General features: G+C 42.0%; 1 protein-coding gene across 2 annotated transcripts in view; it reads right to left on the bottom strand.

Moving 5' to 3' along the window:
* Window positions 1-12,976, bottom strand: part of itga11a (integrin, alpha 11a) — a 152,655-nt gene that overhangs the window by 65,430 nt on the left and 74,249 nt on the right. Inside the window, exons 3-12 of one of the 2 annotated variants that reach the window (XM_084337751.1) lie at window positions 9,669-9,781; window positions 8,819-8,910; window positions 7,965-8,079; window positions 7,456-7,583; window positions 6,939-7,087; window positions 6,535-6,679; window positions 5,604-5,769; window positions 5,362-5,432; window positions 3,141-3,285; window positions 1,017-1,165 (exon numbers count right to left, since the gene is read on the bottom strand). In XM_084337751.1, coding sequence (XP_084193877.1) covers window positions 1,017-1,165; window positions 3,141-3,285; window positions 5,362-5,432; window positions 5,604-5,769; window positions 6,535-6,679; window positions 6,939-7,087; window positions 7,456-7,583; window positions 7,965-8,079; window positions 8,819-8,910; window positions 9,669-9,781 — 1,273 coding nt within the window. Of the gene's footprint in view, window positions 1-1,016; window positions 1,166-3,140; window positions 3,286-5,361; window positions 5,433-5,603; window positions 5,770-6,534; window positions 6,680-6,938; window positions 7,088-7,455; window positions 7,584-7,964; window positions 8,080-8,818; window positions 8,911-9,668; window positions 9,782-12,976 lie in introns of those variants that run through there. The other variant, XM_084337752.1, reaches the window with a different exon arrangement.

Below are 12,976 nucleotides of genomic sequence, written 5' to 3'. Positions count from 1 at the left end.
TATATTTATTGAATGGTACTCTGATAGAATACTTGTACTATGTATACTGGTATATTCTTTGTGGTGTTTTTTTGCACTTTTAATTTCTATTTCAGAGGCATTTTCTGAACTTTGAGGGGCATTTTCCCTCATCCCTCGCCAATTTCAGAACTTCAACATGTGTCGTCCGTTTCTTCCATACCGCCTGTCATTGCCCTTCTTTTTATCACTCATCCTCACACACAGGTAATTATTGTTGCGTGCACTGCTACATTGGGTAAACAAATTTACAAGCTGTCCTTGTATTATAGTTATTTACTACAGGCTGAAATCCTTGCCTTTCTCCCCGAGTCTTAACTGCTTTCGGTTTGACGACTTGTTGTTGATGATGAGCTTTGATCTGTATTCCATGACTGAAAGCACATGGTGCATGTGGTTAACGTCAGGGGGGGTGGGAGGAATGTCTCAGCGCTGTCGTAGATACCATGTTTCTGGGACCATTACTGGAAAAGACCGTCATCTGAGAAGAGGCTCAACGATGGGCCCCCAAGACTGTAAGTGGCTGTCTGTAAAATATCACCCTCGTCACACAGGCTGTCATGTCGAGCGCTGCACATCTGCAAAGAACATCTATTGTTATGAATGAGCTCCTACTGACAGGATGAGTTGTTGGAGGATCACCACCATGCGTACCATGGGTGCCATGCGCAAGTGGTTGCCGAGTTATCAGCATAAAGTTCATTCAGACGCAGAACCACATCCCCTTTAGACGTCACTGATTGAGTGTCCTTTAAAAATAGCTTTTAGTTGCCAGATTGTGAATTGACCCCTCATAATGGATCAGTTGATTTTTATAGGATGCCTACAAAAGACCCTCAAATCCACTTGAAACCTACTGCAATATAAAGACGTTTCTTGAGGAGATTTCTATAAAGGTAATCTTCAATGTTTTGTTTATTACATTATGAATATTATTATTATCATTATTGATATAATTTTTTACCATTAGTGTAGAGTGTAGTGATGTGAGTTCCCACCTGTTGGCCTTTGAGGGAGTGCAGGATGGTGAGGTTTCCAGTGTTCTTGAGAGTGAAGATGATGACCTTGCCAGTGTGGTTGAAACGTGGCGCTCCAGCTACAAGTAGACGACCATTTCTGGCTGACACTACAGAGGTCACTGCGTAACCTGATGACAGAGAAACACACACACACACACACACACAGGCACACGCACACACGCACACAGATGTAAAGTCTAAGTGAAAGATGCGGCCAGCTAGCTGACCTGTAGTACCTCCTTAGTACTGTTCTCTCCTTGTCTCAATTTCTCCTGGGCACATTCCTCGGTCACTTTTACCAGTTTCTTCTCATGGCTTCCTATTGTGTTCCCTTTTCACTCCTATATGGTCAGGAAGTGATTTTGTTTCCACGGCTCTCTCTCTCTCTCTCATTGAAGTAAAAGTCTGTTCCTTGTATAATCTCTCTGGGAGGAATGTCAGCTTTTACAGTGTGCGGTGAACCCCTCTCTCTATACCCTGTGCAGCATCGTTATCGGCAGGCAGGGCCAAATAAAGGCATGCCAGTCACAGGGAAAACCAGGGTTTGTGAGTGTGTGCACGCTGCTGTGTATGCATGTGCGTGCAGGGTGCGAACCATGGGGGAGCTGGGGCAGCCATGGCTCCCCTAGATCAGACATTAGCTCCCCTGAAAACATGATTTGTGAATTTTTGGGGGGTCTCTAAAATACTGACTAAATGCTATTTTTGCCATGCATTTCTCATTTTTTTTTTTTTTATATTTTATATCATTTCTCATTTTCTGTAATTTTCTGTATCGTCATCATCGTGTATAATGCGTAAAAATTAGGCTATTTTGATGTATGATTCATGATTTGCGCACTAATTCACCGTAATAGACAATAGCATAAATCTATGGGGTTGCGGCACTGCAGATATACCCTACTCGTAATAGATCGCAACATGCATGCTATTCTTGCGTTTACCATTCGTTACCCCCCCCCATACAAATATAATGAGCTCCCCCGAAGACCATGGTATGGTTCGCACTGTGTGCGTGTGCGCGCCTGTCTGTGCATTCCTAACAAACAAGATGTATGGCGATAAAGTATTAAATCTAGAGGGACTGTATGTGTACATGGGTATAATGAGTGCCAGGCACATATCAGTATTGTATGTTTGTGTTTGAATGAAGATGATTGTAGGCCTGTAGGTTTTTAACATCGCAGTATCACGACCAGGGAACCGCGTGACTCAGGGAGGAGCCTTAAACATAAACTCCTGCTGCTTACAAAATGTTCATGAACTGCGATGAGTCCTCATTTGACCCCTTTGAGCAAATTGTCCCTCCTTGTTTGCCCAAGAGAATTTGCACAGTCTGAGAGCTGCAGCCAAATACCACAGGTCTGCTGCTCTTTCTCCTCTTACTCACACTTGTCCAAGTCTTCTTAATCTACCAAGATTCCATCTCTTCTCTCTCACACATATTTTCCTTCTTAATCTACCAAAAGTCCCTCTCCACCTCATCTGATCTTGCACTGATTTCTCCTCTCTGAGAACTTCCAGACTCATGCCTCTACCCCGTACTCTTAATGAGTCTAGAATGGCTTCCGTGGGCAGCCGGAGGAGGTATACTGTAGGAGGCAGTCCTACAGTCCTAAACCAGAGACCTGTGGTGGTGGTGCGGGCTGGATGTGGTGGAGCAGTGGAGCGCTTTAGGGCTGCAGTGAGGGCTGCTGGTGCTAAACCACAGAGCTTCTACTAGGGCCTGGCTGCCACACGTCCCTCACTCAGAGGGGGGGATATTAGGATGTAAACAGAGATTAAAGGGTGAGACTGATGACTACAACTGATGAAAAGGTGTTCAAATACTGTTTATCATAACTAAAATATCAGAATGATTAACTCAACATTATTGAAAATGAGGGTAACCTCAACGGATATTATGATATAAAGGTTTGAATAAATGTTTTCCTTTACATTTCTTTGTCAGAGAGATATAGTGTATATTTGATGCTTACGTTTTAAATGTTTTAAACTGGGGCCCAAATACAGTGTTAGATATACTCTTATAGAGTGAAATATACACTGTGATCTAAATAGATTGTAGAAATGATAAATAACTTGTGGTGGTACAGGACTCACCCAGGTAGGCACCATGGTTCTTCAGCTCCTCTGGGAACTCCTCCGCGTATGAAGACTTGGGAGGGACAACCTTCCCCTGTCGGGTCTCTTTCAGCACGGCTCCGTTCCAGTCGTACGCCCCCACAGCCCCCACCAGAATGCCATCCTGCAGGGTGAGATACAAGGAGGATGAGTGCTAAACACAAGATACAAGATACACTCCAGAAGCATAGTTGATTACATAGAGTCATTTAGATGACGGCACACAGTGGTGTATACTGTACAGCTCTATGAATGATCTAACCCGAAGTTCCACAAGGGAATCTTCTTTCAAAGGGGATCGTATCATATCTTATCTTAACAGTGAAATAAGGAGGTGTGAGTAAAGATTCCAAATGGTTGGGGTAAGATTCCACTTCCATGGACCCTTCTCTTTCTTTGCCCTTGGTAGGAAATGTATTAAGCAGACTTGTGTTCCAGCCTGAATTTGATGGCCCCTCTGCTGACAAGAGCTTATAAGTCAAAAGATAACAACATGCGTTCATTAAATTCATTATATTTTCCTTCCCTCTCCTCCCAAGTCCATTTAAGAGCCACTGAGGAGATTTAGTGGATAATAAATGAAGCTACTATAGATCATTCACAATTATAAAAGATTTAACACAACACACATTTTCACACATTTTCTACACCTGTGTGCACATTAGGGATAGCAATAACATGTGTCTGGAAGTGTTAAAGACATCATGAAAGCACTATTGAATCATGTGCAATCTCTTTTTTTTTTTTTTTTTTTCAAACCATTATTCAGGAAATTCTCAACGACGAAGGGCTTCTAAACTTTCATGGCTGACATTTGTTCACCCTACTTTTAATCTGCAATCGCGACAATTATAGGGTTCCGCTGCTTATTTTACTCAGTTTCCTGCCATACATATTATGCAGATGACACATTTTCCAAAGGAACACTCATACTCCTTACTTTAGAGATGGAACTCTTCGCTCACCAACCCTACGTCAGTTCCTGACAGCAATGCTAGCCTCTGTGGGTATCTATTTTGGTTAGAGAAAATGGTTGCTATGGCAGTTGAATTGAACTAAATTTCAGCTCCACTTCATAAACGAGTGACTTATTTCTTTTGCCAGTGTATATAGGGACATGGCAGTACTGCCCTGAACCCTGGCTCGGTTGAGTTGTTGCACCACACACACCTTATGTTATTCCCAAAAACAAATAATTATTCAGCTTCATGGCAAATGCAGCAATTGACCGTGAGACTAAGCAGCATGCATTTAATACTGGGCACCCAACATCTCAGAAGAGGCCATTTTTCAACGTTATTATACATTTTCCGTAAGCCAAACAAACAGCCGATACGGAACGGAGACCTCACGAGTCGTCTTTATATGTATGACATAAGCAGTATTCCAGGTTGGCACACACGACATTCGACAAAACCATCTGGCCTTTCAGGGCTGTTTTTCTCCTTATAAAGCTGACATTCTTTCCAATAAGTTATCCTACTCTCAACACTCAGGTTGACTTTGTTGAGCAAGTGCTATCCCTGGAATCCAGCCTTGTGGGCTATGGAATTTCCAGCCATCCCTGTCACCCAGCTGTACCTTTTACTATTTATTTATTTAGGAATGGGACATATTTATTAATCCCTCTGCAAATTGTGCTTCGACTGCAGAGGGGAACTGGAAAATCAGAGCACTTGCATTAGCAAAAGTCAAACTAGGACTCGGAGGCACTGAGAAGGAAACAAACTGAAGAGTTATGAATTGGGGAACGTAGCAGGTACAGTAGAGGAGATGCCTCATCTCTCTCCTCCAGCTGTGTCAACCTCAATGTCAACACACCTGCTGCTGCAGGAGCTTCTTTTGGATGCAACAAAAAAAGAACTCTAGAAAGCAAAAGGCAAAAATAGTCCATTCTCCAGCAAGACCATCTCAAGCTTGTCTCCACTTTTAGCTAATATGTCCCCCTTGGGGATTACTGGTGTCTTATTTCTCATCCTTGGACGGCTAAAGTGGAAAAAGGCCTGTCTCTTCTTGTTAGGGGCCTCTAAATCAAGATGAACTAAGCATCTGGGGCCACACAGCAGGCTCCTTGGGAGCTGGATCATGACAAATGGAGAGTGGCTGGGAAGAGTCATGGAGAAGTGTCGGGAGGAGAGAGACCACTCTGTGTTGATAGACGGTACCGTATGAGGAGTAGAAATGGCATTGAGAGACTCACCTCTACGATGTGTGAGGAGAAGCCAGCCTGGGACATCTGCAGGCCAAACGCTGTCCCATTCTTACTGGTCCCTGGGGAAACAAGTCTTTTATGTACAATGCTGGAGACTTACAGTACCAGACAAGCCCAGGCTTTAAACCAGAAGCATGCATGATGTGAAGAGGTTAGTGGCATACAAATCAGCAACTAAAATATGTTACTGTATTCCATGCTTCTCATTTATGGCAAAGCTATTTCAATACCTTCTAAACTGAATATGCGCTCCCCAAGTGCATCCACAATATCCTTCAGAGCCGACTCATCTGTTACATTGAAGAAGTGTTTGTCATCCGGGTCACTGGCGATGTACTTGATTTCACTGAGGAAAGCCTCAGGGTTGATCCCACGACGGTTGTAGTAGCCAAGAACCTGCGAGGACAAGGCCAAATCATCTGTCGATGCCCCCAAGAGCACTTCACTGTCAACCTGTTTCCATCCTTTTGACTCTTCAGACTGCACACGTAATGGTGACTTACCACCAGCACTCTTCAGGGAGGCGTTAGACGATGATATCAAAATGTGCTTCTAGACATTTTATGAACCGGTGTCATTGCTGTCACCCTTTTCACTAGATTTGGCAACCAAATGATCTTAGACGTTTGCTTGAAATGGCCCGATGGCCTGAGCCGCAGGATGGGATCAAGAGGTGCCAAAAGTTAAACCGATGGTACCGTGGTACAAACCAAAGGGCCCTGTGGTCCTGGAGCGATTATTCGCACCATTAACTGCACATTAACCTAAGCGTGGCTTAGGTTTAGAGCTCTTAGGTTTTGGACTCTATGCCCCTTCCATAGCTCCTCTGAGACCGGATTTAGTTGAACTCCATAAATATTCGTACACAATGGTTCAACAGGCAGGAAGCAAACTTCTTATCCATTGACCAGAGTGGCTGGTGTATTCATACATTTACCAGACACTTTATTATTGTACCAGGCAGCCACATTTAATTTTAGAATAGAGCAAAGTGTCTAGTTAGGCAGACAAATGTACCTGCCACAGACTAAATGTACCACTATTTGGGTAGTGGCTGGTGTTAACATTCCACCCTGACTTATATCCTGTCAGACCACTGGGACAAAGATGGAAGATAGAGGTAGAGGTTGCAGGCAGAGAGAGTAGACATTATAGACTCACAGCGATGGCGTAACGGGTAATCCCATCTTTCTCACTGTCCTCAATGGCCTGCTGGAGATCAGGACTGTCATGTGACTCCCCATCTGTTATCACAATCATCACCTTCTTGGCACCTCGCCGGCCTCCTTGTTTGAACGCCTCTGAGCTGTGATGATGTCATATACATTAATAACGTGTAAGATACTGAATACGGTATGTTCAGTAGGCTAGCGGGTTGCAAATTATGATCAGCTCTAGTATGTTCTTTGTTGACCACATTCACATGGTGGCCATTTTGCTCTGTTCCCACCCAGGGTGGAAAGGAATCCCATCGTGAGCATCACATAAGAGCAAATTGGCCGCCGTGTGAATATGGTAAATTGAGGAATACTGCTGGTGTGTATGTGTAGTTGGAGAAGCTGTACCGTGCCACGTTGATGCCAAGGGCTGTGTTGGTCTCCTCTCCTCCCCTCTGGTCGATGCTACGTGCTCTCTTCACCACCTCTTCCACTGATTTGTAGTCACTCAGTTGGAACTCGTGGACCACCTTCTCTCCATACTGAACCACTCCAACCTAACCAGTGGGACACACAAACAATGGATTTACTGACTGACTGTCTTCTGTAAATAAATAAATAAATAAATAAATAAATAAATAAATAAATAAATAAATAAATAAATAAATAAATAAATAAATAAATAAATAAATAAATAAATAAATAAATAAATAAATAAATAAATAAATAAATAAATAAATAAATAAATAAATAAATAAATAAATAAATAAATAAATAAATAAATAAATAAATAAATAAATAAATAAATAAATAAATAGAAAAAACTTAAAATTATTGAGAACAATACATTTGAACTTTTAGAACAAAAATCTACTTCTACTGGAGTATATTGGAGATTACAGTAAGCTCCCCTCCTATAACACACCTGTATCTGACCCGGTCCGATGTAGAACTTCTGCAGAATGTTGATGAGGAAAGCCTGGACTTCATACCAGGGGTAGATGGAGTTAGAACCATCCAGAACAATCACTATGTCCATGAAGGTCTCACATCCTGAAAGATATTTACAAAAGATAATCAATTGGTCGCAACCACATACTATATATCAGAGGGCAAATATTAAAGATATATTGTGTAAGATAATTTGATATGAGGACCGTGCTGAATCAACCACGGACAATTACATTGGAATAAGCATGTCATTGGTTGAGTCTACAAGGACCTCATTACTGGGCCGTGTCAAGTGTGCATGGTGCAGAACTCAACCACAAAATGATACAGTTATTTCAATGTAATTGTGTTGCCGAGTGGTCTAATAGCAAGCTCTAACTTGGAGTGGTAGAAAAACGTACACAATGTATTTTTAAGAAATGGGGAAAGTAAACCCATTTGTGTCTAATACAATCCAGAAAAGGTAGTGTAATGTAACGTTACTCTGGAAGGCAGGGGCGATGGTTCTGGAGAACTTGAAGCTTGCGTTTACCCTGGAGCATATCCCTGTGCTGTAGTAGGAGCTGCCACATTCATAGGACCAGAGTGGCCCACAGGCCTGGAACATAGAGGACAGCGCTTACAACGGGCTACAGTATGTTTAGCAAAGATGCATTCATGCACCAAGAGAAGCTCCATAGCTATAACTAAAGCATGAGCACCATGGAATGAACAGACTGTGGTCTTGGGTCTTCCAGACCCTTGCCCTTTCATCAAACAGGCCCATTTGTTGTGGTTCAGGAGCTCCTTGACTTGTATGTTACTTTAGAATAGGGGTGTCAAACATGTGGCCTGAAGACTGGCTCCTGCTTGCCAGGTGGTCCAATCCGGCCTGTGGGATGAATTTATTAAGTAGCAATACATTAGCAGTTTTCCAATTAAATAAAAAAAGATTTTGCTAAGAAAAAGGACTCTCTTCAATAGTCAAGTCACATCCCTCTAATACATTGGCTTGTTCAATGTATATATTTTTTTTATTAAAATAATGAAAAACTCCACTCCAAAAATACCACTTTTATACAATACATATTTGTATTATTAGCCTATATTTGCATGGTCCAGCCCAAAATGAGTTGAAAATGTATTGCACGTGGCCCACAACCTAACGTTTGTTTGATACACCTGCTTTAGAAGATCATACATCCAGTATTAATAATAATAATAATAATAATAATAATAATAATAATAATAATAATAATAATAATAATAATAATAATAATAATAATAATAATAATAATAATAATTGGCCTTTCCACCCTGTTCCTACCCAAGAATAATGACTGATTACTCTTTCTCACCACAAAGCTGTTGTCTTTTGGATTGGATGTCAGCGTCATCCCCAGTCTCATCTTGTCTTTACGCTCAGACACGTTGGTCAGAGATATCCTTCCTTGAGGAAAAAATCATCTCAGTGACAGGGCAACAGTATTGGTTCTGCAAACAATCTCAACAGTGGAAGTAATGTCTGCTTCATGAAAAAACTGTGCAAAACATTGTGCCATTCTTCTGTGCACAATTAAGTAAAGGGATATGTGAGCACAGTCATAGCAGCACAGGATAGCACACTGACTAGGGACATGTGACCTCCTCCTTCATCTGGAAGGCTGGTTTGTTGGTACTGTCTGGACCAGCTTGGTACTGTCTGAACCAGCCAAAGTCGTGTCTATTGAATATCCTCGGATATCTGCCAGGTTTGTTCAGACATTTAGCTGTCTGTCTGTGTGTGTGTCTATCAATCTATCTTACCAACACAACACATATGTGTTTCATATGATAGAGCATGTGGTGGGATGTCTGGTAGGACACAGATGTGGAAATGTACATAAACTGTAAAAGTCGTAAAGTGTGGAATTAATGGTATGGTTAGCACATTTCTGTCTCATGCATCCCCACTGTGACACATACTAGACACATGCATAAACACACACACACACACACACACACACACACACACACACACACACACACACACACACACACACACACACACACACACACACACACACACACACACACACACACACACACACACACACACACACACACACACACACACACACACACACACACACACACACACACATTCGAGACAGTATTGGGAGGAAACTTGTTAGTAGTTAAGTTGTAATTGAATAAGTGATAGTGTACCTAGGTTGAGCTTGGAGCAGCCATTCCCATTGGTCCGTTTGGTCAGAGCACACTTGTAAACATCCCCTGTCTGGTGCGGGCCATTGGTTTCATAGGGGGCTCCCACTAATAACCTATGAAAAGTCAGAAAGAGAATATGTGAATTTACACTTCCACATAAAGAACATTACATTACAAACATTACAATATGTTTTGTTGGTGTTTTGTTTTTGCATTGAAGAGTAATTTCTGAATTTTGGACAGCCTAGCCGAGCCCTATATCCTACTCATGGGCGATGTCCAGCTCAATCCATTCTGTTTCTGGCCAAATTCCCAATCAGGTCTCTGACATCAAGGCCACCTAATCATCCCTTCCCCTTAATTGGCTGATACAGTATCAATCCCTGTCTCCTGAGCCGTTCAGCCATTGTGTAGTGTGATGTGTGCCGGGTGCCAGTGTATGGTAGCCATTGAGCATGCGTACTAAGGCTTGGTGCTACCAGTGGTGGTGAAGGAGGCAATTTCCCTAACCCTACGTTGTAAAGCGCTTTGAGTTATAATTTTTATAATTAATAATTAAATTTGTATTATTATTAATTATTCTGTACTTCATACTGAATAACCCAGCTCCTCCTTAGTTAGTCACAATAATATGGGGCCACTGTAAAAACAAACATTTAAACATACTTTAAACTGCTTTGCTGTGGGTGCAGTGTGGGTAGGTTTTAAGGATTTTTGTACAGACTGAAGAGTGGCCCCCATTTCTTTAGTCATATCAAAGTCAAAGTCAGCTTTATTGTCACTTCTCGTAATGTGCAAGACATACAGAGAAATTAAATTGCGTTTTAGCAGCAGTGGTACAGTAAGTATAAATAATAAATAATGGCAGTAAAATACAATAATGGCAGTAAAGTGGCAGTGAGATGATAGATATGGCAGTAAACTAATATAATTATAATTTACATTAGTTTTGTCACAAAGTAGCCATAGCTGCTGGTATTCAGCATGAAGCACAGTACAGATTGTGCTGAGCGAGGACTCTACCAATCAAGTCATCGGTACTGTAATTTATTATTAGGAAATAGGGTCCAGAATTCTGAACCTTTAAATTAAATATTTGTAATAATCTAATAATGCTAGCCAGCTGACTGGACGATTCACTAAGTCACATAGTCCTGGTTACTTGGCTACTTTATAGTCGGATGTCTAAAGCTCAGTGGGAATGTGGCCATGTCTGTTAACTCCAGCGACCCTGGAGCTGCACGACACATAAACACACAGGCCCATAAACAGAGATAGCAGTAAATTGACGTGGTACACGTAGGTCGTAGGAGTGGAGAAAGGACATGCTCACACATTCACACACCCTGATAGCATCATACGCTCAATAAACTGCACTGTGGAATGCACACTAACATCACGAGAGAGAGAGAGAGAGAGAGAGAGAGAGAGAGAGAGAGAGAGAGATAGATAGAGAGAGAGAGAGAGAGAGAGAGAGAGAGAGAGAGAGAGAGAGAGAGAGAGAGAGAGAGAGAGAGAGAGAGAGAGAGAGAGAGAGAGAGAGAGAGAGAGAGAGAGAGAGAGAGAGAGAGAGAGAGAGAGAGAAAGAGACCACAGTAGCCACACACAGCACAGGACACACACATCTGTGTAACAGGATAACCTCCAAGGGAATGACCATTTCATTGCCCACATGCTCCCTGCCACATATCACACATGGCAACTTAACTTAACTAAATATCTATGGTCATAGACCGACATGGGATGACAATCAGATCTCCTGAGACGATGAATGCAGGCGGTTAGAGGGTTTTTTGAGCATGACGTAGACCTTGTGGGGGAGATAATCCTGCACTCAACTTGGTAATAGTCCTTCTGAGACAGGTCGCCGTGGTCTAATAAATGTCACTGAGAGGTTTTAGACGACTGCATGCGATGGAGAATATAAAAAGGTCTGGGGAGTTTACCTCAGGGCTGGCTGAGGAGATAAAAGACTCAAGGAGGGCTGCCACTCAGCTATTTCAGAGATAAGGCCTCTTTGTAATTCTTTGGAAAACAAGAAAACGGGGATTTCTGCCAGATTATTTATGTAATGCAGGGAATACTCTGGTTTATGGTCCAGAATATTCATTAGGGTTGAAGCGATATCTTGTGATGCTTGTTCTCAGCACGAGACAATATCTTTAGATGAAAGTGTCTAGCTTGTTTTACACACCATTTCTCACAATCTTCAATAATGTATACTATACAGTCACAAGGTTCTATTATACATTTGCCTCAAGGTTTCAACATAGCTGGTTAGCATGTGACCAATGTTCCCTCTGAGGTTTTCCCACAATTCTAGGCCCTAAGCTATTATGTTTCCTCAACCCTATGTCACATGGAAACATCTAAACAGGTCATGGATAATAAATCTATACCACTATTGTGTTATTAAAGGAGGGACTAAATGCCAGTGAGTGATGGAACACATGGGTTGAAGGAGCTCAGATGCTGTTTAGAGAATGCTGGGTTGAAAGAACATTTGGGTCTGAATGATGTATAGAGAATGCTGGGTTGAAGGAACATAGGGTCTGAATGATGTATAGAGAATGCTGGGTTGAAGGAACATACAGTAGGGTCTGAATGATGTTTAGAGAACGCTGGGTTGAAGGAACATACAGTAGGGTCTGAATGATGTTTAGAGAACGCTGGGTTGAAGGAACATACAGTAGGGTCTGAATGATGTTTAGAGAACGCTGGGTTGAAGGAACATTTGGGTCTGAATGATGTTTAGAGAACGCTGGGTTGAAGGAACATAGGGTCTGAATGATGTATAGAGAACGCTGGGTTGAAGGAACATAGGGTCTGAAATAATGATGTATAGAGAACGCTGGGTTGAAGGAACATTTGGGTCTGAATGATGTATAGAGAATGCTGTGTGGAAGGAACATTTGGGTGAGGGAGTATTGGGTTGAGGGAATATAGGGCTAAGGGAACCGTGGGTCGATATGTTGAGGGGAAAGACGGCTAAAATAACATACTGGATTGAGGAAACAGAGTGGAATATATACTACTGTTGCATTCCAATTTATTATTATTATTACTATTTAAACTAATCACAATCTTACAAGAGCCTCACCACATAGTGCAAGTCAACAAGGAATAGAAGCAGCAGTGTTGTCCAAGGGGAACAACTGCTTCAGTTCAAGAGCGGCCCAAAGGATGGACACTCGACACCACGTTATAGCAGAACCAGACCAACGGCAACCTTGTGCTAACACTTGCAGGTCAACCACATGGACCTCCAAGTATCAAACATGTCTAAATCCAACTCACTGTTCCATGAG

This window comes from Notolepis coatsorum, assembly GCF_963971535.1.
Source record: "Notolepis coatsorum genome assembly, chromosome: 20".
NCBI classification, from domain to species: domain Eukaryota; kingdom Metazoa; phylum Chordata; class Actinopteri; order Aulopiformes; family Paralepididae; genus Notolepis; species Notolepis coatsorum.
This window is presented reverse-complemented; position numbering and strand designations above follow the sequence as displayed.